This window comes from Ovis canadensis, chromosome 1 (genome assembly GCF_042477335.2).
Source record: "Ovis canadensis isolate MfBH-ARS-UI-01 breed Bighorn chromosome 1, ARS-UI_OviCan_v2, whole genome shotgun sequence".
Classification (NCBI taxonomy): domain Eukaryota; kingdom Metazoa; phylum Chordata; class Mammalia; order Artiodactyla; family Bovidae; genus Ovis; species Ovis canadensis.
In genome coordinates this window covers 218,942,119-218,967,920 of record NC_091245.1, presented here as the reverse complement: position 1 = coordinate 218,967,920, position 25,802 = coordinate 218,942,119, and the positions used below count along the sequence as shown (strand labels likewise).

General features: G+C 39.9%; 1 protein-coding gene across 19 annotated transcripts in view; it reads right to left on the bottom strand.

Annotated features, from left to right (window-relative positions):
* Positions 1 to 25,802, bottom strand: part of PLD1 (phospholipase D1) — a 284,818-nt gene that overhangs the window by 103,199 nt on the left and 155,817 nt on the right. For all 19 annotated transcript variants that reach the window (XR_011250438.1, XR_011250449.1, XR_011250462.1 and 16 more), the window contains 5 exons: positions 24,373 to 24,501; positions 23,513 to 23,631; positions 21,421 to 21,534; positions 7,568 to 7,678; positions 1,757 to 1,845 (listed from right to left, as the gene is read on the bottom strand). Coding sequence is in view for 16 of the 19 variants with exons in the window: in XM_069560117.1 (XP_069416218.1) it covers positions 1,757 to 1,845; positions 7,568 to 7,678; positions 21,421 to 21,534; positions 23,513 to 23,631; positions 24,373 to 24,501 (562 nt within the window). In the remaining 3 variants the exon portion in view is untranslated. The remainder of the gene's footprint in view (positions 1 to 1,756; positions 1,846 to 7,567; positions 7,679 to 21,420; positions 21,535 to 23,512; positions 23,632 to 24,372; positions 24,502 to 25,802) is intronic.

Below are 25,802 nucleotides of genomic sequence, written 5' to 3'. Positions count from 1 at the left end.
TTAGACCTCCATCTCACAGGATACACAAAAAGTAACTCAAAATTAATCAAGTCCTAAATATAAGAGCTGAAACTATAACATTCTTAGAGGGGGGAACAGGATAAATCTTCATGATTTTGCACCAGACAATGGTTTTCCAGCTATGAAGCCGAAGTACAAGCAATAAAGGGAAAGGAAGATAATGAACTTCATCAGAATTTTAAACTTTTGTGTTTCAAAGGACAGTATCAAGAAAGTAAAAAAGGAAACACATTGAATGGAAGAAAATATTTGCAAATCATAAATCTGATTTGTATGCAGAATATATAAAGAACTCTTAAAAAAGACAACCTAATTTAAAAATGGGCAATGATAATACACGACTGGCCAATAAACAAAAAAATACTCAGTATTACCAGTCACCAGGAAAATTCAAATCAAAACTACATGAGATGCCATTTTACATCTAGAAGGACGACTACAGTCAAAAAGAGAGATAATTGTAATTATTAGTAATGATACAGAAAAATTGGAAGCCTCATATACTATGGGAATGTAAAATGGTGTTGCCACTTTTGAAAACATTCTGACAGTTCCTTAAAATGTTAAACATAGAGTTACCATATGATCCAGTAATTTTACACCTAAGTAAAGAAAACATGTCTGCACATAAAAACCAGTACAGAATATTTATGGTAGTGGCTCAGACGGTAAAGCATCTGTCTACAATGTGGGAGACCCGGGTTCGAGCCCTGGGTTGGGAAGATCTCCTGGAGAAGGAAATGGCAATCCACTCCAGTACTATTGCCTGGAAAATCCCATGGACAGAGGAGCTTGGTAGGCTACAGTCCATGGGGTCGCAAAGAGTCAGACATGACTGAGCGACTTCACTTTCACTCCTATTTATAATAGCCAAGAAGTAAAGACAAACCAAGTATCTACCAACAGATGAATGGATAAGTCCTTTTATATGACACATACACAGATAATGGGATATTATCTGACAATAAAAATAAATGAAATACTGATGCATTTTATAACATAGATGAGCCTTGAGAACATTTAGCTAAGTGAAAGAAGCAAGTCACAAAAGGCCACATATTGTATAATTCCATTTACATGTGGCATTTCTAGATGCCACAAAGACCAGGCAAATCTACAGAGAAAGAAAGTAGATCAGTGGTTGCCTGGGGCTAAGAAAAGGAAGAATAGGCAGTAACTGCTAATAGGTATGGAGTTTCATTCTGGAGTGATGAAAATGTTGTAACATTGATTCAGAGATAGTTGCACACAACCCTGTGAGTATACTAAAAACGACTGAATTGTCCACTTTGGGTGCATTGTATGGTATGTGAATTATATCTTAATAAAAGTGTTATTAAAGAAAACAATTACATGAGCTGAAAAAGACAGAGGGTAACAAGAATTTTAATATAACCTATGGGGAAATGTTTTGACTATTTTGCTTTGATTTTTAAGTGAACACAACTCACTGTCTGCCTTTAAATAAATCAAATCACAAGTCTAATGCGTGGGAAAGAGACTGGCCAGGAAAAAATGACTGCTCTGGGAGCATTCAGAGTCCCTCAAAAACAGACTCAAAAATTCTCAGCGACTGACGCAGATTTAAGGACTCAATAACCTACTGCTAGCTGAACAAAAGTCATGTCTGCTAGGAAAAGATGGTATTTTAAAAATGGGCTTTCAAAAGTCATTTTAGTAGTAAATGCAAGAACATCTGCAGTAACAGCTTCTACCAAAATGCTAAAAAGCTTACCTGTGAGCTTTAAGTATCCTCTGAGCAATGGCATCGCCAATCTTGTTGAACACAACTCTGTCATCAGAGCAGCTTATGAAAAACTGGTTCTATGCAAAATAAATGAGATAATTATATAATAAATTTCTGTCTTAGAAGTATGCAGTAAGGAAAATGTGGTATACAATTTAAAAATTACACTGATATTAAAAATATATATATTTCCCTGAGCAGATATGTTCTGATCCCAAAAACGACACTGGGAATAACTGAGATGAGAATGACTATATAAAGTTATATGAGAATAACTATATAAGGAAGTCTCATCTCACTCCGGGTCTCATGCGGTTCTAAACAATATCACTTATATCATCTTCCACACAACCTTTTGTTACCACTTCCAGTTCTTCTAAGTATTGGGCTTCTCTGGGTCCCAGATAGTTTGAATCCACTCATAAGGCAAACCATTGCACATCACAGTAATCCAAGTCTATGCCCCAAGCAGTGATGCTCAAGAAGCTGAAGTCTAATGGTTCTATGAAGACCTACAAGACTTTCTAGAACTAACACCAAAAAGAGATGTCCTTTTCATCATAGGGGGTTGTAATGCAAAAGTAGGAAGTCAAGAGATATCTGGAGTAACAGTTAAGTTTGGCCTTGGAGTACAAAATAAAGGAGGGCAAAGGCTAACAGAGTTTTGCCAAGAGAATGCACTGGTCATAGCAAACACCCTCTTCCAACAACACAAGAGACAACTCTACACATGGACATCACCAGATGGTCAATACTAAAATCAGATTGATTATATTCTTTGTAGCCAAAGATGAAGGAGCTCTATACAGTCAGCAAAAACAAGACCTGGAGCTGACTGTGGCTCAGATCATGAGCTTCTTATTGCAAAATTCAGGCTTACATTGAAGAAAGTAGGGAAAATCACTAGACCATTCAGGTATGATTGAAATCAAATCCCAAATCCCTTATGATCAGACAGACAGTGGAGGTGGTGAACAGATTCAAGGGATTAGATCTGGTAGACAGAATACCTGAAGAACTATAGGTGAAGGTTTATAACACTATATAGGAGGTGGTGACCAAAGCCATCCTCAAAAGAAAGAAATGCAAACAGGCAAAATAGTTGTCTGAGGAGGCCTTACAAATAGCTGAGAAAAAAAGAGAAGTGAAAGGCAAAGGAAAAAGGGAAAGATATATCCAACTGAATGCAGAGTTCCAGAGAACGGCAAGGAGAGATAAGAAAGCCTTCTTAAGTGAACAATGCAAAGAAATAAAGGAAAATAACAGAATGGAAAGACTAGAGATCTCTTCAAGAAAATTGGAGAGACCAAGGGAACATTTCAGGCAAAGATGGGCACAATAAATGGCAGAAACAGCAAGGACCTAACAGAAGCAGAAGAAATTATAACGAGGTGGGAAGAATACACAGAAGAACTAATAAAAAAGGTCTTAATGACCTAGATAACCATGATGGTGTGGTCACACCTACAGCCAGACATCCTGGAATATGAAGTCAAGTGGGCATTAGGAAATATTACTATGAACAAAACTGGTAGAGGTGATGGAATTCTAGCTGAGCTATTTCAAATCCTAAAAGATGATGCTGTGAAAGTGCTCAAGAAGCCAGAAAATTTGGAAAACTCAGCAGTGGCCACAGGACTTTAAAAGGTCAGTTTTCATTCCAATCCCAAAGAAAGGCAACGCCAAAGAATGTTCAAACTACCATAAAATTGGGCTCATTTCACATGCTAGCAAGGTAATGCTCAACTCCTTCAAGCTAGGCTTCAACAGTACATGAGCCAAGAACTCCCAGATGTACACACTGGATTTTAAAAAGGCAGAGGAACCACAGACCAAATTGCCAATATCCACTGGATTACAGATAAAGCAAGGGAATTCCAGAAGATACCTACTTTGGCTTCACTGATTATGCTAAAGCCTTTGACTGTGTGGATCACAACAAACTGAAAAATTCTGAAAGAGATAGGTATACCAGACCACCTTACCTATCTCCTGAGGAACCTGTATGCAGGTCAAAAAGCAACAGTTAGAACTCGACATGGAACAATGGACTGGTTCAAAGTTGGGAAAGGAGTAGGTCAAGGCTGTATATCGTCACCCTGCTTATTTAACTTGTCTACAGAGTGCATCATTCAAAGTGCCAAGCTGGAAGACTCACAAGCTGGAATCAGGATCGATGGGAGAAACATCAACAACCTCAGATATGCAAATTTGTTGTTGTTTTTGTCTTTCAGTCACTAAGTCTTGTCCAACTCTTTGCAACCACATGGGGACTGCAGCACGTCAAGTTTCCCTGTCCTTCACCATCTCCTAGTGTTTGCTCAAACTCATTTCCATTGAATCATTGATGCCATCCAACCATCTCATCCTCTGTTGCACCATTCTCTAGATGATACCACTCTAATGTCAGAAAGCAAAGAAGAACTAAGAGCCTCTTGATGAGGGTGAAAGAGAAGAGTGAAAAAGCTGGCTTGAAACTCAACATTCAGAAAACTGAGATCATGACATTCAGTCCCATCACTTCATGGCAAATAGATGGGGAAAAAGTGGAAACATTGACAGATTTAATTTTCTTGGGCTCCAAAATCACCGCAGATGGTGACTGAAGCCATGAAATTAAAAGATATTTGTTCCTTGGAAGAAAAGCTGTGAGAAACCTAGAGAGAGTATTAAAAAGCAGAGATATCACCTTGCCAAAAAAGGTCTGTCTAGTCAAAGCTATGGTTTTCCCAGTAGTCACATACAAACGTGAGAGTTGAACCATAAAGAAGGCTGAGCACCAAAGAACAGATGATTTCAAACTGGGTGCTGGACAAGACTCTTGAGAGTCCCTTGAACAGCAAGGTGATCAAACTAGTCAATCCTAAAGGAAATCAACCCTGCATATTCATTGGAAGGTCTGATGCTGAAGGTGAAGCTCCAATACTTTGGCTACCTGATGCAAAGAGCCAACTTATTGGAAAAGACCCTAATGCTGGGAAAGATTGATGGCAGGAGGAGAAGGGGGAAACAGAGGATGAAACGGTTTGATGGCATCACTGACTGAATGGACATGAGTTTGAGCGAACTCCAGGTGATAGTGAGGGATAGGGAAGCCTGGTGCGCTGCAGTCCACTAAGAACACAACTTAGTGACCGAACAACAGCAACATATCATCTTAGTCAAGTAGAAAGCTAAACAGTTGTGTAATTATGCAAATTCCTTGTAGATTATGTTCTTAGAATGGTAGGAACATTCTGAACTTAATAGGGAAATCAGGTTTTCCAGACACACTGTGTAGATGCTTATGATAAAAAATCCTGTACTGGTAAACATTCTATCTCATGCTAAGTTTACTTTCTGAACAGGGTAGATGGCAGAATCCTGGTTTAATTTTCTCCACTATTTCCTATTATCTGCTTTGGCCTTATCACATTTGTTTAGGTCTCTTACTATTTCTGAACTTCTATTTTTAAGTAGTTATAAATCTCTCTTGCTAGTATGTTGTACTATATAAATCCATCAATAAGCTGGAAAGAGAAATATTTTTTTTTTGCTTTAAGTACTTCTGCTTATAAATTCATGCATCAGTATCTAAAACTGTTACTAAAAAAAACCAGGTACAAGATTATTATTATAATGGTATGAAAGATTTAGCTGCTGCACAAAGGACTGTTGAAAATTAGGTACAAGTATTATGAATATTACATATTCTATTTACTATACAAATTGTTTTAACACACCTGTAATTTATAAGTTTAGTTATCACAGAGTAACCTCTGCTAATCATCTTAAGATAAAGTGTTAAACAGGCAATAACTCAAAATAGGGTTATCATCCTTTGGCCACATTATCATTTTTACTATTGCACACGCTTTTAAACTTCAGTGCATAAATCTGTTAACAGCTTCCAAAAGACAAACTTAGAAGTCTTTGCTCAAAAACTCATTTGAGAATATGTTTCCCCTTTAGGGCAGCAAACAATCAAAATCTCAAGGGCTACCAAACCATGTTTGTTCTTCTGAATTCCTATCACAGAGAAGCTTAGCATTCCTCAGCAGCTGTAACACACACTCACGTCCTTCAGCTTCTCCTTTTTTGGATACAGGAGGGTGCATGCCAACCACCTACTTTGGCTACAGGCATTTCAACCAAGTTTATGTCCAGAGCCACGTGCACCCACATGGCATTACTGACCTTGTTTACTGCCATGGTAACGTTACAAAGAAAAGCGGATTTAATCTACGAAAAACAGACAAAGCAAAAGGATGCAGGGCAATGGATGAACCAGCTATTAGCATCTTGCATTATTACTGAACAGTTGTTAAAACTGTAATACTAACAGTATTAGTTTTATTAAACTCTAGACTTTATTCAGATTTTACTAATTTTTCCACTAATGTCCATTTTCTGTTGTATGATCCCATCCAGGATACCACACTAAATGTAGCCTGCTAATATTTTTAATCAGCCTTCTCCTTCTCTAGGCCTATGAAATAAATTAAGCTCCAATTCTTTCTCACTTGCCTTTAATGAACTGTTACTTCATGGAAGGGAAGGGCTAGGACTCAAGGAGAAGGAAAATGGGGCTAGAATTTTTTCCCCAGCAACCCCATCTCTGTATTGAATTTGTTACAATATTGCTTCTGTTTTATGTTGTGGTTCTCTGGCCATGAGGGCATGTGAGATCTTAGCTCCCCAGCCACGGATGGAATCCACAACTCCTGCATTGCAAAGCGAAGTCTTAACCACTAGACTGCCAGGGAAGTCCCTCACCACATATGTTTTAAAATTCAGTGGGGGAAAAAAAAAAAAATTCAGTGGGAAAGAAAAGACTGAAATAAAGAGGACAGATGTGCCCTGAGCTATTTTTCCATGGTCATGACTTTTTATTTTTAAAGGCTATTCCAAGTGTTTGGAGCTGGCTTCAGATCTACTTTGAAGACGATTAAGGCTCCCGAACTAGTACCTGCAGATTTTCTCCTAGTCTCTAAACACAAACTCTGGGATCTGAAAAAGCTTTATAGCGAATAGTAGTTGACATGGAATTGAAGAAGGTGGTACCTGCCCTCAATATTCTTCCTTCTCCCTTTTCCATGTTCCTTTTCCGGCCTCTCCCTGCCCCAACATCCCTGAACCATGGCATCCAGTGGTCTCTACGTTAACCAGTTAAGAGCTTACCCCTCCATGTGCTCTCCTGAAGCAGCACACACCTCATCTTTACACCCTCCAACTCAAGCCAGATCAAAACTTACATCTCCATGGTGGGATATTTCTGGCTAATAACATTATAAATTGATACATTCTGATAATAAGGACTTGAGGAATTTCTATTAGAGTCCCAAGTTAATGAAAATGCAGAGTGAATGTCAGGTATGCCAGGGAAGTCAAATTTCAGGTGACCTCTTCACATCTTAACACGTACTCATTAATGGAGCAAGTCCTGAGTAGGGGCCCTGCACTCTTTGTGTGATGTTACAGGAAGGCAGATTGTCATACCAATTTAAGGAGCAAGACTTCTAGGGATTTCCCTGGTGGTCCAGAAGCTAAGAGTCCACCTTGCAATGCAGGGGATGCAAGTCCCATCACCAGTCAGGCAACTACGGTCCCACTACCGTGGAGCAAGTGAGCCTGTGGGCTGCAATTTACGAGCCCAGACATTCTGGAGCCTGTGTGCCACAACTGCAGAGCTTGCGTGTCACAACTAGAGAGTCCATGTGCCACAACAAGAAGATACCACATCATGCAACCAAGGTCCCACACGCCACAACTAAGACCCAATCCAGCCAATAAATAAATAAGTGTTTCAAAAAGACTTACTTCTATATAGATATAGTGCTTGCTGTTCTCTATCACATAGACATAAGCAGCATGGATGGATTCTTCATGGTACTTGATACCAGCAGACCAATCAGCAGCAGAGCGGAGTAACTATAAGGCAGCAATCAGAAATGAGCAAATGTAAGACAATAGAAATGATGCCAGAGGAATTAAAATAATGAAGTCCACCTTTTTTCTTCCAAACAGCTAATTGATTACAGTGGCTTGTGTGACATGTGTGCACGAGGGAGAGAAGGTGGATAGGGAACTGGTCCTTAGATATAATCCACAATAAAGAAGCCCAGCTGGAAATCCAGTCCTCAATATATGCTCTTCCACCCAGGATTATTTTCATTTATGACTGGAAATCAGGAGGTTGTGGTTTCTAAAAAGAGCATTTCAGAAACACCTCTTTCAGTGGCTGTGAGTAGGGTGACCGTTTGTACTCTTCATTCCATGATGGCCCCACAATTATAACAGAATCCTGGTGTATTAATAACACTTTTACTCCCAAAAGTGTCCTGGTTTGAATCATGATATGGACACCCTAGTTCTGACTTGATAGTGTAATTACTCTTTTCCGTCAAATATATACTGTTCAGAACCGCTGTTGTTCATTTTCTAAGTCATGTCCAACTCTTGTGAGCCCATGGACTGCAGCACACCAGGCTTCCCTGTCCTTCGCTATCTCCTGGACTTTGCTCAAACTCATGTTCATTGAGTTGGTGAGGCCATCCAACTATCTCATCCTCTGTCACCCCTTTCTCCTCCTATCCTCAGTCTTCCCCAGCATCAGCTTGTTTTCCAATCTTTTCCAATGAGTCAGCTCTTCACATCAGTGGGCCAAAGTATTTTAGCTTCAGCTGCAGCATCAGTCTGGAGAAGGCAATGGCACCCCACTCCAGTACTCTTGCCTGGAAAATCCCATGGATGGAGGAGCCTGGTAGGCTGCAGTCCATGGGATTGTGAAGACTCGGACACGACTGAGCGACTTCACTTTCACTTTTCACTTTCATGCATTGGAGAAGGAAATGGCAACCCACTCCAGTGTTCTTGCTTGGAGAATCCCAGGGACAAGGAGCCTGGTGGGCTGCTGTCTATGGGGTCTCACAGAGTCAGACATGACTGAAGTGATTTAGCAGCAGCAGCAGCAGCCAGACCTTCCAATGAATATTCCTAAAGGGTTGATTTCTTTTAGCATTGACTGGTTTGATCTCCTTGCTGTTCAAGGGAGTCTCAAGAAGTCTTCTCCAGCACCACAATTCAAAAGCATCGATTCTTTGGCACTCAGCCTTCTTTATGGTTCAACTCTCACATTTGTACATGACTACTGGAAAAACCATAGCTTTGACTATACAGATCTTTGTTGGCAACTTTCAGAATAATACATTCTAAAATACAAATAGATTCATTTAGACACGTAACCTTGATTCTGATTTTAATTAACTGTCTGATCCTTGATGTACCACTCCAACTGTCAAGTTTCTCACTCATACCGCCTCCCTCTCTTTAGACACTTCCCTGCTCCCACTTGGATCACAATAAGAGCTTCCAGCTCAGACACCTAGTTTATGGTGAACACATGAACGCACAGTGAGCCTGCCTGGGCTCAAAGCTTAGCTCAACCACCTAGTGGCTTTCATCTCGGTCAAGTTCCTTAACCTCTCTGGGCCTCAGATTTGTTCTATAAAACTGAGTATCCACTTTGCAAGTTTATAAGAGGATTCAAAGAATTAGTGTGTAGTTTACAGAAGGAGGCTGAGCACCTAGTAAGTAGTACACAAGTGTTTGTTGTTATTAATGAGAACCTTAGGGGATGCATTTGAGCTGTAGCAGATCATTCCATAGATACTTCTGACTATAGCTATGCTACAGTCTGGCCACATGGAAGGCTTTCTCAACACTAAGAATCCATTGGTTGTAATTTTTTCCAGCATTCTAACCAGTGTTTCAGTATACTGTTGGGCATATAGTAGGTGCTCAATAAATACTTATTATTTGACTTTCGTTATGCAATAGAATGTTATAATAGAAGAATCACTATTAAATCCTGATTAAATCACTATTAAATATCTAATTCTGATTTGAAATGAGTACTGAAACTTCCTCTTGAGGTCAACTGAAATTAAAAATAAAAGAATAGCCCATACTTATTAGAGAAGGCAATGGCACCCGACTCCAGTACTCTTGCCTGGAAAATCCCATGGATGGAGGAGCCTGGTAGGCTGCAGTCCACGGGGTCACTAAGAGTCAGACACGACTGAGGGACTTCACTTTCACTTTTCACTTTCAGGCATTGGAGAAGGAAATGGCAACCCACTCCAGTGCTCTTGCCTGGAGAATCCCAACGACGGGGGAGCCTGGTGAGCTGCCATCTATGGGGTCGCACAGAGTCAGACACGAATGAAGCAACTTAGCAGCAGCAGCAGCAGCAGCAGCATTAGAAATTTATAAAATGATCCAATACAAAATCAGTTTTATGTCTGTTACAAATAAAAGGTCTGGTAAAAATTTTGCTTTAATCAATAACTTTAAAAATTGCACATACTGATATAAGACTCAGTTCAGATCAGTTCAGTCACTCAGTCGTGTCCAACTCTTTGCGACCCCATGAATCACAGCACGCCAGGCCTCCCTGTCCATCACCAACACCCAGAGTTCACTCAGACTCACGTCCATCGAGTCCATGATGCCATCCAGCCATCTCATCCTCTGTCGGCCCCTTCTCCTCCTGCCCCCAATCCCTCCCAGCATCAGAGTCTTTTCCAATGAGTCAACAATTCGCATGAGGTGGCCAAATTACTGGAGTTTCAGCTTTAGCATCATTCCTTCCAAAGAAATCCCAGGGCTGATCTCCTTCAGAATGGACTGGTTGGATCTCCTTGCAGTCCAAGGGACTCTCAAGAGTCTGCAACAACACACTTCAAAAGCATCAATTCTTCGGTGCTCAGCCTTCTTCACAGTCCAACTCTCACATCCATACATGACCACAGGAAAAACCATAGCCTTGACTAGACAGACCTTTGTTGGTAAAATAATGTCTCTGCTTTTGAATATGCTCTCTAGGTTGATCATAACTTTTCTTCCAAGGAGTAAGCGTCTTTTAATTTCATGGCTGCAGTCACCATCTGCAGTGATTTTGGAGTGCAAAAAAAAAAAGTCTGACACTGTTTCCACTGTTTCCCCATCTATTTCCCATGAAGTGATGAAACCAGATGCCATGATCTTCGTTTTCTGAATGTTGAGCTTTAATACTACTGAAATCCAAACCTAATACTAAAACTGATTGTGTCATGCTCAGAATGTTATTTGTTTGTTCATTATGAAGTACTTATTATAACATAGCTCCCCAAAAAGCATTTTATTTAATGCTATCTGATGAGTATGTATAATGAAATTAGAAAATTTAACTATTAGCAAGAATAGTCAAATATCTCAGAAGGAAACTTACAAGGAAAATAGATAAATATAATGCACACTGGGAAAGTATCTTGATTCATAAACTCTTCAGGGAACTGCATTACTGTTCATCAGCATAAATAACAAAGGTTAAAAAAATAGAGGTTTCAATTATTTTTTCACTCAAATTTATGTGGAATTTTGTTGCTAAGGTGTATGGCTCTGAAAATGCAGGTCATCTTGAGCAGATCCTCTGGCCACACGTCTTGATACAATTCTATATTACTTTGTCAATAATTTGTAAATCTGCAGAGTATATTGGAAAGGTAGGAACACTTGAGACCTGCCCTATCACTCTGCACTTACTAGCTCTTTCACCTTGAACAAGTCACTTTAATATCATGGAGGCTTGATTTCCTCCTTTAAACACTTGAGATTGCTCTGTCTGTCCCTGTTTTTCTCTCTCTCATACACACATACCTGCCCACCCACACACTCCCATACAGAGCTGCTGTAAAGAAAAAAAATGGCATGACAAACACAAAGCATTGTTATACAGCACACAGTAGATATTTGATACATGGTAGATCTACTTTTCTAAAGGCTTCCCTAGTGGCTTAGATGGTAAAGAATCTGCCTGCAATGCGGGAGACGGGGTTCAGTCCCTGGGTTGGGAAGATCCCCTGGAGAAAGGAATGGCAATCCATTGCAGTATTCTTGCCTGGGAAATCCCATGGATGGAAGAACCTGGCAGGCTACAGTCCATGGGCTCACAAAGACTTAGACACGACTGAGTGACTAACACACACACACACACACACACACACACACACACACACACACACACACCATCCTAAAATGTTATGAGCAAAGTTTATATACTACCCTTGGTGGTAATGTCCTAGTCTTGCCCTCATATCCATACACCTTATACTTTCTTTACTTTCTCAGTTTAAAATTTTGTTCCTTCAACGATTTAATAAACTTATTCACATAAGATATATATCAGGAGTGTTGAGCAAGGGTCAACTCAAAGGTCACGTCTAATTGATTCCAAGTGGCTTCCTGGACAGCTATGTTGAAAAGTGGATTCTTGGAACTAGACACATGGGGGAAGAAATCTGGGTAAATGGTGAATGGCGGCCAGGAGGGAAAGCATGAAGGTCACATATCTGCCATCTTTCCTGTGAAGGATAATGGTAAATGTTTTCCTTTCTAGAAGCAGTTAAATGTTTATAATAAGTACATTTGTAAGCCAAAAGAAGACCATTTTGTCATTAGCCTGTGGGAGAGCATAAATAAAGTAGAGGGAAGCCCACCCCTGATGCCTATAAAACCATACAAGGTAGATGGTTACCTACACCCTAAGGATGTTTAGCATTATGTATCTTATTGTCTGACACTGTTTCTACTGTTTCCCCATCTATTTCCCATGAAGTGATGGGACCAGATGCCAAGATCTTCGTTTTCTGAATGTTGAGCTTTAAGCCAACTTTTTCACTCTCCTCTTTCACTTTCATCAAGAGGCTTTTTAGCTCCTCTTCACTTTCTGCCATAAGGGTGGTGTCATCTGCATATCTGAGGTTATTGATATTTCTCCCGGCAATCTTGATTCCAGCTTGTGTTTCTTCCAGTCCAGCGTTTCTCATGATGTTAAATATAAGTTAAATATAAATATAAGTTAAATAAGCAGGGTGACAATATACAGCCTTGACGTACTCCTTTTGCTATTTGGAACCAGTCTGTTGTTCCATGTCCAGTTCTAACTGTTGCTTCCTGACCTGCATACAGATTCCTCAAGAGGCAGGTTAGGTGGTCTGGTATTCCCATCTCTTTCAGAATTTTCCACAGTTTATTGTGATCCACATAGTCAAAGGCTTTGGCATAGTCAATAAAGCAGAAATAGGTGTTTTTCTGGAACTCTCTTGCTTTTTCCATGATCCAGTGGATGTTGGCAATTTGATCTCTGGTTCCTATGCCTTTTCTAAAACCAGCTTGAACATCAGCGAGTTCACGGTTCATGTATTGCTGAAGTCTGGCTTGGAGAATTTTGAGCATTGCTTTACTAGCATGTGAGATGAGTGCCATTGTGTGGTAGTTTGAGCATTCTTTGGCATTGCCTTTCTTTGGAATTGGAACAAAAACTGACCTATTCCAGTCCTGTGGCCACTGCTGAGTTTTCCAAACTTGCTGGCATATTGAGTGCAGCACTTTCACGGCATCATTTTTCAGGATTTGAAACAGCTCAACTGGAATTCCATCACCTCCACTAGCTTTGTTCGTAGTGATGCTTTCTAAGGCCCACTTGACTTCACATTCCAACATGTATGGATGTGAGAGTTGGACTGTGAAGAAGGCTGAGTGCTGAAGAATTGATGTGTTTGAACTGTGGTGTTGGAGAAGACTCTTGAGGGTCCCTTGGACTGCAAGGAGATCCAACCAGTCCATTCTGAAGGAGATCAACCCTGGGATTTCTTTGGAAGGAATGATGCTAAAGCTGAAGCTCCAGTACTTTGGACACCTCATGCAAAGAATTGACTCATTGGAAAAGACTCTGATGCTGGGAGAGATTAGGGGCAGGAGGAGAAAGGGGACGACCCAGGATGAGATGGCTGGATGGCATCACGGACTTGATGGACATGAGTCTGGGTGAACTTCGGGATATGGTGATGGACAGGGAGGCCTGGCATGCTGTGATTCATGGGGTCGCAAAGAGTTGGACACGACTGAGCGACTGAACTGAACTGAACTGATGTTATTGTCTGAATCCAAATCTGTATCATTTTCTCAAAATGAAAACTCATTTAACTTAAAAAAGTCATCATTTTTGGTTAAACTTGAACATATCCTTCAAATAATACAGAAAAAAATTACTTGAGACTATTACTCATTTATTATGATTTTGATTAGCTAAAATCTATTTATTATCACAAGATAATTAAAAATATGAATTTCTCTTTTACCACTAAACCAGAGGCCCTAAGGTGATGTACAAATCAACTCAACTGCTTTAAATGATTGATAATCTAGAAAATTTGTAAACAAATCTAGCAAGAAAGCCAAAGGCATTTGATTGACTTACTTTTGTTTTAAATTTAAGATTTACTCACTTCTTTTCTTAACTGACCTGACCAACTTGTCTTAACATTTTTGTTTGAAACCAGTGTAACTGAGACAAACCTCAAACTCCCCCTCACATGCACAGAAATGTGGCTTATCTTACTGCCCCAAGTATACTGAGATCCATATCTAACCCATGCTTTTCAAATCTCAAGTTTGAATACACAATTTTAAAGTACACGTATGCCCTTTTTAAAGGACATATTTCTAATTCTGTGCTTTAGCCTCAAGATTGTAACTAGAACCAGTCATTTTCCTTTGTACTGTGCCCTATTTTTTGACTTAAAGGATAACCTCTTTATCCATAAGCTCTAATCCCCTTACATGTAGTGGGCCCAAGCTGAATATGTGGGCTAAAATGCAGAAATCTATTCTTGAAGGAAAACTTTCTTTGTATTTGTTACTAGTTCCTGTTCTCTTACTGTAATGCTTTTATTCCCTATAAATCCAGTACATATCTTAATTCCTTTTTATTTCTCTGAGCTCCCAAGTCAATCACAGATCAAAAGTAAATTTTTTGTCTTTCATACAGAAGTTGGCCTCCATGTTGCAGCTCACAAGTGGCATGGGTCAGGGAGAGAAAAGAAGTGGTCAGATTATTGAGCTTCATTCTTCCAGTCTGTGTTGAGAAGCACTGCAGGCAAGAAACTGCAGAAATGGACTTTGTTCAAGAATCTGCCTCACACTACCAAATTCTTCCTTTTTTTTTTCAGCCATGCTGCGCAGCTTGTGGGATCTTAGTTCTCTGATCAGGAATCAAAACTGGGCCCTCTGCAGTGAAAGTATGGAGTCCTAGCCACTGGATCACAGGGAATTTCAAGCTCCTCCTTCTAAGAACCATTCGCCTAAAGTCAAGTGTCATCAACACACACATCACAGTATGTCATTATTCCAATAGTATGATCTTTTGGCCTAAGCAATAGTGAAAAGTTAAACTTGAGGGTGAAGGGAGGGAAGAGAATATACTTTTTGAAGAACAAGACTTAAGGGGAGAGAAGTCCTAGGAAAAAACATATAGTTGAGAGCTCTTGGAAGCCAGAATGATGCAAAAGGAGAACTGGGGCTGGATTTGGGTCTGCAGCCACAAAGGATGATCTCAAAAGGCAAGCATGCCATGCAGCTTTGCCTTGCTGGGGCCCTTGGTGGTTGCAACCATCCTGGGGCTTACTGGAGACAGTCTTTCTGCTGAGCAGCTATGGTCTCAGGCTCTGGAGTCAGACTGCTAAAAATCCAGTCTCATCCCTTCCATTACTCACTGTGTTATTTTAACCTCTCAAAGCCTTAAGTTTCCTCATATGTAAAAATAAGGGGTCAAAGAGAACACAACTTAAAGACTGGTAAGTATAAAATGAGATAAGCCACAAATCAGTGCAATGCTGAGCACGGGGTAAACACTCCCCACTCATGTGGCTTCAGCCAGCCAAGATCCACAGCGACATGCACAGAAGTCTTACCATATGAGGACCTGGTCTGTAAATGGAAAACAGCTTCCAGGTTAAGAAACCTCCTCAGAAATGCCAAGTGGCTATTTTTCCCTTTCCTAGTCTCTACTTTGTTCTATCAGTGTATAAAACATTTTGCTGTTCTTTGAAACATTGATTCCTACACTGACATCCTTTGGAGTGTCATTTGGACATTTTCCCAAGTGGAAGAGCAAATTCTTCCAATCATATAATTGGAATGCTATTTACATTATATATATATATTTTTTCTTTTCTTTTAATAGACAGAGAGATCGAAGACATGTCTCCAGTGGATTATTTCCCTCACGTTCGACAGACTTCTTGGCAATGACTGTCTAAGAAATGACTCTTCTACTGTAAGCTGCCCAATTTAATAAAAGGTACTATTTCATGTATCGATTCCACATTGATGCTAATTCGGCATCAAGCGCTTTCTTTTATCTTAGTAGACAGGTCAGATGTCTTCTGTCTTGGTCATTTATCGTAAATGGAAATGACAGCATTCAGGAACCTACTTTGTTCTTTTTAGGGAGGAAACAAGTTCTTTTATAAACTCTGTGCATAGGCAGTTTCAGAATCATCTTTCCTCCCACCCGCCTCCCCATACCTTTTTCCTGCTATGTCTTGTCCAAGCGCTCTTGGCAAGCTTTGGGAACACACAGCACTGAGGGGAAACAACTGAGATTATTTAAGTGTCAGTGGAAGTGGCTGAAGTCAGATCTCAGGACTGGGTGACTTTTTTTAGAAGCAGAAATTCATGCTGGTGGGGGCAGGTCTCCATTCTGCCTGCTGGAGCTCTAGTCTCCTTGGCTGGCTGTGTCAGTCATCTGCAACAGCTGTGCATATAGCTGGAGTTAACAGTAGTATGTGCCTCAGGGTGATCGGGCTCAACATTTTTGTGTTAAAAAATCAAATAACTAGGTTCTCTGCTGCAGATGAAAGAGCAGCATGAATTTCTTTACCTTATTGTATCCAAAGTTCTTTTTCTCCATTTCAACATATATGGTACAAACAGTATAAAGATTTTTGTATCCAGAACTAACCTGTCACCCATCCAGATAAATGTCAACTTCTTCACTGCAAACTTTTGAAAACACTAGGAAATGCCTGAAGGTTGTAGCTAATACTGACATAATTCAAACAAGGGTATTCTTCTAGGTGATTTGCATGGATTAATTTCTTTAACTATCACCACAACCCTATGAGACAGGTACTATTCTGATGTCTGTTTTAAAGATGAAGGCAATGCATTCAGAGAGGTGAAATAATTGTCCCAAGGTTTACAGCTCATATGTAGCGAAACAGAAACTTGAATACAGTCTGACTATAGAATCTGCCCCTTCCCCTTGCTATATTACATCACTCCTTTTCAGTTAAGTAAGCTTGTGGTCTCTAAATTACATTAGGAACTACAAACTATGTTAAAAAAAAAAAAAAACTCAATCAATGTTTTAAAATCAATGTTTTAAAAATGTTTTAAAATCAGTGTTAAAAAGAATAAACCTAAGGAAGAATTTTATTAAATTTCTCAAATAGTCATTTGTCTATTGCCACATGATAGCTGAGAGAGAGAAAGGTTTGAAAATATGACAACAAATTCTTTAAAAATAAAGTAGCCTCCTACACAGCCAAGTCCTAACTCCCTGCTATCTTCTGGATTCTCTGGAAAACCAAGGATTGGACTCAGCTATTGTTTTCAACCTCTAAGCACTAGACTCTCATAACTTGACAAAAATGTCTAGAACAAGATGAATCATGTTTACAGCCAGTGAGTAATGTGAAGCGAAATAGTGCTGTGGTCAGAACTTTAGAGAAAAGGAGAAGTGGAGCAGTATAATTTCTTTTCCTCAGCGTCTGGTCCTCTCAGATTTTCCTGTCTTCAAAAAGACACACTTGTCTGGCCATACCCACTGTTTTCACAACTGGAGTTATTTTGGCAGTTCTGAAAACATTTACTGGCAACCAGTAGGTGTTTCTTGAAGGAAAACTTTCTTTGTATTTGTCCCTAGTTCCTGTCCTCTTACTGTAATGCTTTTATTCCCTATAAATCCAATACATATCTTAATTCCTTTTTATTTCTCTGAGCTCCCAAGTCAATCACAGATCAAAAGTAATTTTTTTTTGTCTTTCATACAGAAGTTGGCCTCCATGTTGCAGCTCACAAGTGGCATGGGTCAGGGAAGAGAAAAGAAGTGGTCAGATTATTGAGCTTCATTCTTCCAGTCTGTGTTGAGAAGCACTGCAGGCAAGAAACTGCAGAAATGGACTTTGTTCAAGAATCTGCCTCACACTACCAAATTCTCCCTTTTTTTTTTTTTTTGGCCATGCTGCGCAGCTTGTGGAATCTTAGTTCTCTGATCAGGAACTAAGGCAGGTACTATTCTGATGTCTGTTTTAAAGATGAAGGCAATGCATTCAGAGAGGTGAAATAATTGTCGCAAGGTTATACAGCTCATATGTAGCAAAACAGAAACTTGAATACAGTCTGACTATAGAATCTGCCCCTTCCCCTTGCTATATTACATCACTCCAGTGTTGGCAACCAGTAGATGTTTTGTGAGGTCTAAAGCTTTTAATCGATGGAGGAATCTTCTTTAAGAAAGAGAATATCAATTTATAAATACAAAATTAGTGTATTCTTGGATTTATTATAGCAATCTCTTTACCTGTCTCTTCGTTTTCATTCTCTTTCTAATATTGTATGTTTTCACATGTATAAATTTTAGGTCTCAAAGTGTGTTTGTTTGGAAAAATTGAAATAGACATGTCACAGAATGAGAGATCCTACATCAGTTAAGCTTGGGAAATGCACATAGTATGTTTAGTCTTAGTGATTCCATGATGTATATACCAGTATCACAAAGGCACTGAGAAGTCCTATATTTTAAAAATCTGCAAAAGCTTATCTGTCCATGGAAACCTTTTTTGTAGAATAGCTACTAGCATTTCACAGGCAAAACCCAATTTGGGAAACTCTGATCTAGGTTCAGTTCAGTTCAGTCACTCAGTTGTGTCTGATTCTTTGCAACCCCATGGACTGCAGCATGCCAGACTTCCCTGTCCATCCCCAACTCCTGGAGCTTACTCAAATTCATGCCCATAGAGTCGGTGATGCCATCCAACCATCCATCCTCTGCCTTCATGAAACATTCGTATATCATGTTTCCTTTCAGATGACCAAAAATAGCCCACAGTTCACTAATACCTCCAGGATCAGGTTGAAATGAGCAAGACCAGCACTTCAGGGCACCCCCAATCTGGCCATATGCTGTCTGAACCTTATCTACTACCTCTTCAAGAGCAAATGGTTTGCTGTAGTGGTTCTACCTTCTTATTCCTTAGAGGGGGTACCCAGCTCTGTCCCTCTCATTCACCAACCTCTCATGGCACACTGATCTGCATTCTCAAGACTTGCATTTGTCCTAAACCACAACTTGCCTTGTTAACTCAGTTCTTTAACATTAGAGCTTTCGCTTTCCCAGCTAACTCTTTGCCAAAAGGAGATGGAGAACTCTTTTTGTCTGCTTCCTCGGTATCCAGGTGTGCACTGATCTGGCTGTGTAAAAAGATGGCACTTGAAAGGCATAGACTGACTGAGTAAATGAATTAATGAGTCAGTGAGTCTTGGTAAACTCCAGGCAGCCTGGGCATTCAGGGATGAACATATGAGTTTATAAGAAGAGGTCACTGATCTTGCTTCATTTCTACCACAACATCCCATGATACAGAGAAGGTGAGCCAGGGCAGGTGCTTCGTAGGATGGACATGCAGAGCATCTATCTGTCTCATTAGGGCAGCAGGATGAGAATATGTAAAACAGGGCTGTACCAAAGGCATCAGAAGACATATGTATATGCAAACACTAGGATAAAACATCTGCTAATCATAAAAATACACAATGCCCAGCAATATCGTTTCAACAGCTGCTTAATTAGTATCTGCTAACTTTGGTAAGTTGATCACTGAGTCAATTTTAATGCCATCTCAAATATTAAATTAAACTCTCTTGTTTTCTTAATATCAAGGCTCCTATTTTATCTTATAGGTAACTTTTTTCCCCTCTAAGTAGAATAAAATTAAACACGTTCATAAAATATTATTAATTTACAAATGCGTGCATATCTATCTGTGCTTCTAAGTTTAAATTAGTTATCTCCTTTAGCCTGGGATGACTATTTGCTGTAGATAATTCTCTTAAGTGATTTATCTTTTTGATCTATTATTTGATCTATAGTTTGAAATGTCTTTTTATTTCTTATATACACACACCTCTACTTGCACACAGTACAAAGTAACTAATTCAGGCATTTCATTTATTTCATTTAGGTGTTAGAATCCATGTCCAAATTATAAAAATCCATAATAGTAATGTTAGCAGCAGACTACTGGATCTTTACTTAAACAATAGTTTTTAAAATTTTGGTATGTGTATTTATTGTGAAATGATTAGCACAAGTTAGTTAACATCCATAACTTCACATATTTACAAAATTTTTTCTTGCGATAAGAACTTTTAAGCTGTATTTCCTGGGAAGTGAAAGTGTTATTCCCTCAGTTGTGTCTGACTCATTGTAACTCCATGGACTGTAGCCCACCAGGCTCCTCTGTCCATGGAATTCTCCAGACAAGAATATTGGAGTGGGCTGCCATTCCTTTCTCCAGGGGATCTTCTCAACCCAGGAATCGAACCTGGTCCTGCATTGTGGTCTTCCCTGGTGGCTCAGCAGTAAAGAATCTGCCTACAATGCAGGAGACCCAGGTTTGATCCCTGGGTTGTGAAGATCCCTTGCAGGAGGGCATGGCAACCCACTCCAGTGTTCTTGCTTAGAGGATCCCATGGACAGAGGGGCCTGGCAGGCTGCAGTCCATGGGGTTGCAAAGAGTCAGACACAACTGAAGCAATTAAGCAGCAGCAACAGCTCCTGCACTGCAGGTGGATTCTTTATCATCTGAGCCACCAGGGAAGCCCTGTACTCCCTTAGCAACTTTCAAACAATACAGTGCTGTTAACTATAGTCACCACATTGTACAGTACATCCCAAGGACTTTTAATTAAGAGTAAAACTGGAAGTCTGTACTTTTGACCACTGTCACCCACTTCTTTAACCCTCCTACCCCACCCTTTGCCTGTGGCAAACACCAATCTGTTCTGTACTTAAACAATACTTTTGATGCAGATAGTGATGACTTCGAACAAAAGGCAATGCCAAGGTGGCCAACTCTAGATCTGTTCCTGCATGATATCAAGATACTTGAGTTGGAGTTGGTCCAGGGAGCAGACTAGGTAACAATGGATTTCAGATTAGGTAACAACTAGGATTTCAAACTCCAGCTCTACTGACAACCCTTAATGACCCTGAGCAAGTCTCAAAATTTCACTGGGTCTTAATTTTCTTATTTGTAATTTGAGAACGTTGGAGTGCATGTAGTCAAATTTTGTGCCTCTAATAAGCAAACTTGTCATTCTTTTAAAAATGCTTCTAAAAGGAATTTGGTTAATTAAGGAACTAAAATTAGATTGAACTATAGCTTCCAAGATGCTAAGTTTCAACCAAATTCCTGGTACCTCACTAGTATCAGTCCCAGGGTTACTAGGTATCATGTTGCTAGAATCAATCAGAAGGACTTACAAGACAAGCCTCTCCTTGACTGGCTTTTTCTAAAGACATGTATTTATTACATTTATATAAGAGTTTTAAACAGAGGATAAATTGAATACATTTAAAATTGAAAATATAATACTAAAATTTAAAAGATCTATTCAGATTTGTTTTGGAGTTGTCTGCTTTAAAAAACTTGAAGCCAATAGGCATTTAATCCACATGAATGATTGTACCCAGTAGTTATTTCAAAAACAAAAACCAAACTTACCTGTACATTAGCATGGACAGACCCAGGCACTTGGTATTTCAACTCGTGGGCTGTTGTTTGAGATTTGGGAAGCAGAAAAGGATAAGAAAGGGACCGATATTTTGGTTTCATAATCTAAAATAAAGAGAATCAGGTAAAAGAGATTCAAATGAAAAAATAATTCCAGTCTTCCCTACTTTGTGATTCTAAAAGATGTACAGGTTCATTTGAAAAAGAAAAATATATACTAACAGTGGGTGTTTCTAGCTGAAGAGACAACAGATTATTTATTTATGTTTTCTATTTCCCAGAAGCAGAAAACTCCTTTGTTCCTTCTTTCACCTTTTGGAGTGAGCATTGAAGGTGAAAGTGAAAGTTGCTTAGTCATGTCTGACTCATTGAGACCCCATGGACTATACAGTCCATGGAATTCTCCAGGCCAGAGTACTGGAGTGAGTAGCCGTTCCCTTCTCCAGGGGATCTTCCCAACCCAGGGATAGAACTCAGGTCTCCCACATTGCAGATGGATTCTTTACCAGCTGAGCCAATAGGCAAGCCCAAGAATACTGGACTGGGTAGCCTATCCCTTCTCCAGGGGATCTTCCTGACCCAGGAATCTAACCGGGGTCTCCGGCATTGCAGGCAGATTCTTCACCAATTGAGCTATTGCTTCATATTTTTAAAGAAAAGTTAAATATAACCTAGAGTTGTAGACTCACTTGAAAAGACCCTGATGCTGGGAAAGATTGAGGGCAGGAAGAGAAGGGGACGACAGAGGATAAGATGGTTGGATTGTATCACTGACTCAATGGACATGTGTTTGGGTGGACTCTGAGAGTTAGTGATGGACAGGGAGGCTTGGCATGCTGCGGTTCATGGGGTCACAAAGAGTCGGACACAACTGAGCCACTGAACTGAACTGAGAGCTGTAGAAGTATACAATTGCAAAAATGGGATTATTTTATAAACTGATTTTTTACTATGTTGTCGATATCTCGTAACAGCAATAAATCACTACAGGTCCTTTTAAAAATAATTTCATAGTAAAATGTCATGGAACAATCATAATTTGTTTAATAAATTTCTATTAATGAAGATTTCAGTTATTCCTCATTTTATATAAATTATTAGATACAATGTCAAAATAAATTACTTATTGAATAACTTCTTTAGCTTAAATACCTGAAATTGATTTTCTGAGTCAAAGGTTACATCATTTAAAAATTTTTTTGCGATTATACCAATTTATCCTCCCAGGAGTAGGGTATAAGAGCATCAAAGATCCTGAACCCAATTGTGGGTTTCTGCAGTGTATTTAACTTTGCCAGTCCAATAGATTAAAAATAATATCCTTTTATTTATTCCTTCATTCACCTCTAAATTCTTGTTAAAAATATTTCCACTATTTCTAAGAGCTCCCACTGTTTATAATGTAAATTAAGTGAAAAATAAGGTGACACTCTGAGTTAACAAAACTAAATTTTTTCCCCAAATTATATCCAAACTAGAGGGAAGAAATGCCTCATCACCATTTAAAATAAATAAAAGGGAATCTTAATAACACCAAGACAATAGGCACTTAACTTATGAGTATTAGGTCAAATTCTCGTAAGTAATGAAGGCATCTTATGAAAGAAGATAAAATCTGGAGGAAAGAGAAGTAGCTCCATCTTCTCATATTGCTCACGTTGCTCAGAACTGCCTCTCAGAAGCCTGTGCCAACATGGATCCAGGGCATTGCCAGGATTGCAAGGACTTGAAAGCTGCAGCTCTCGCCTGAACAAGGGTCCCATCCCCGCTATAGTAGCTCAGCAGCCCTCCACATGACTATTAACCCAGGTGAGATGCTTAAACTGGGGGTCCCAGGTTAATGGTTAAACCATAGTCTGTGATGGTAGTACCATTCCTCTGCCCTCTGAATTATTTGTGGAGGAAAAGTTCAGGAACTATTTTTTTTTTCTCTTTTGCCCAGAGTCCCAGGTGCTCTGACAACCGGACACTCAACAGTGGATGAAGTGGCACAGCTGCGGCCACATCAGCCCCTTCTCGTCTCCTCTTCCTGGCCTGTCCCTCTACATGTGGACTGAATCATGCTAAAACCACCCATATGTACCTTCGTGAAGTTCCAGCGCTGGATGAAGTGACGGGCCACATCGCGAGCTGCCTTGCCATGGACTGCAGAGGCTATGTCATGCCACGGCATCCGGGGGGTGGAGTGCCTGTCAATGAAATCTGCCCAGGTGCACCAGGCAAGGATCCACACTAACTGCTGTGCCCACAAGGCACATAAACCATCTGACCCCAGCTCTGACCCCAACTATGATACATTAAAAAAAAAAAAGTGGTGATGTCCACCATATGTACATTTCTTGACTCGGATAGAATAATACCTTTATGGCCAAGGGAAGCATAGATCTCACATTGAGGAACATGGTCCCTATGCACCTCTCCCAATATGAAGTTTCCATTCCACTATTAGAGAATCACTGAGAAAGGCAGATGTGAGTTGGTACAAATTATCCAAAGATATCAACGTGATACTACATTTTCTCTTCTATTCTGTTGAAATAATGTCAAGCTATGTATGGACTACCATTTCTAGTTCCTGTTCAGTGTGCAAGCACTTAGATGATCCGAAATGTGTTATTTTAATGTGGGAAGATGAAGATGATAAGCAGAAAAAAGGAGGTCATCAAAGGAAGGGAAACATCTCCTGGAGAATTACAGATTATGATGCCTAAAATATGCCTATATGCAATCTGGAGATTTCAAACAAGTAAGCTATATTTCATTTTCTGTTCTTACTATACTCACAAGGAAAAACCCTTAAGTATATGACTAAATCATGGTCTCCAATGTTCCACCAAATGTTCAAAACAAAACAAGATATTAGATCATGCACACGCATACTTGTTGAGATACTAACAAGGAAAAGACAAAAAATGTGCAGCCACCCACCACCACGGTACTCACCAGCAAAAGGTTTATCGAGTTGAACCCAGTCTTTGAAGACGAAATTGCAGTAGTCCTTTCCATGCCAGAATCTGGTTTCCCCATGTAGCTCTCCCACACGTGTCTGCACACTTCGGAGGGAGGCTGTGTCTGTAAATGCAGCAAGACTCACTCAAAGGCTGTGGTTCAGGTGGGCCCCAGGGAGGGAGGCTCACCTCTCCTTTATTAACACCTAAACACTTCCTAACTTTTCTTCTTAAGCCTCATCACAAGGGTGGCATGGGTTCATCCCATCTGAGGCTGTGGGCTGGCTGTGGGCTGGGTAGTTGGGGCTATAACCAGGTTCATCATTTGACAATGAAATTTTAATATTTTTATACACGTTTCAATGCCATTCTCCCAAATCATCCCACCCTCGCCCTCTCCCACAGACCCCAAAAGACTGTTCTATACATCTGTGTCTCTTTTGCTGCCTCTCATACAGGGTAATCGCCAGTGCAGGTTCGATGTATGATACAGGATGCTTAGGGCTGGTGCACTGGGACGACCCAGAGGGATGGTATGGGGAGGGAGGTGGGAAGGGGGTTCAGGATGGGGAACACATGTACACCGGTGGCGGATTCATGTTGATGTATGGCAAAACCAATACAATATTGTAAAGTAATTAGCCTCCAATTAAAATAAATAAATTTATATTAAAAAAAGAAATTTAATATTTTTATTCTCGTCATCTAGCAGATCACTGGCAGAATGGATCACAGGGTTAACTTGCTGGGTGAGAGCGGTAAAGCCAGGTCTGCTGAAGGAACATGAAATGCTGAGGCCATCAAGAAGTCATGTTCTTCTTTTTGCTCAACCTATATGGTGCACATCTAATGTGTAATTCTTGTCTTTTGCATTTCAAAATGCAAGAACCTCAAATTTGCAGACAGTGGTGTTCTAGCCCTGGAACTGACTAGCTAAGTGACACTGAGCTTCACCCTTTTGGGTCAGAAATCCTTTATGTACAAAAGGAAGAATTTGGCCCAGCTATCATGTAAGATCTTTTGGGCTCTAACATCCTATATTTCTACAATTATTAATGACTTCCATAAAATATCATAACAATAGAAGCAGCTTAGGATCACATAGGCGCAAAAGCAGCATCTACTGCAGTATTTCACAAACAGCTTTGGCAGGAACATTTTCAGTTCAGTAAATATGTTGACTTAAATAGTTTGTACATTTATGGGATATGCCAATCACAAAGACAGATAAGCAGGGAACTAGCAGAACTACAAATAACAAAATGCAGCGCTTGGCACAAAAGAGACACTTAACCATCAGACACTGGATGCAAAACGTTTGTTGAATGAATAAATGGTACCACACACAGAAGCCAGAGTAAATACTGGACTGGTCCCCCTACCACCATACTGCCCCGGATATGTCCTTCCAAAAATGCAGATTCC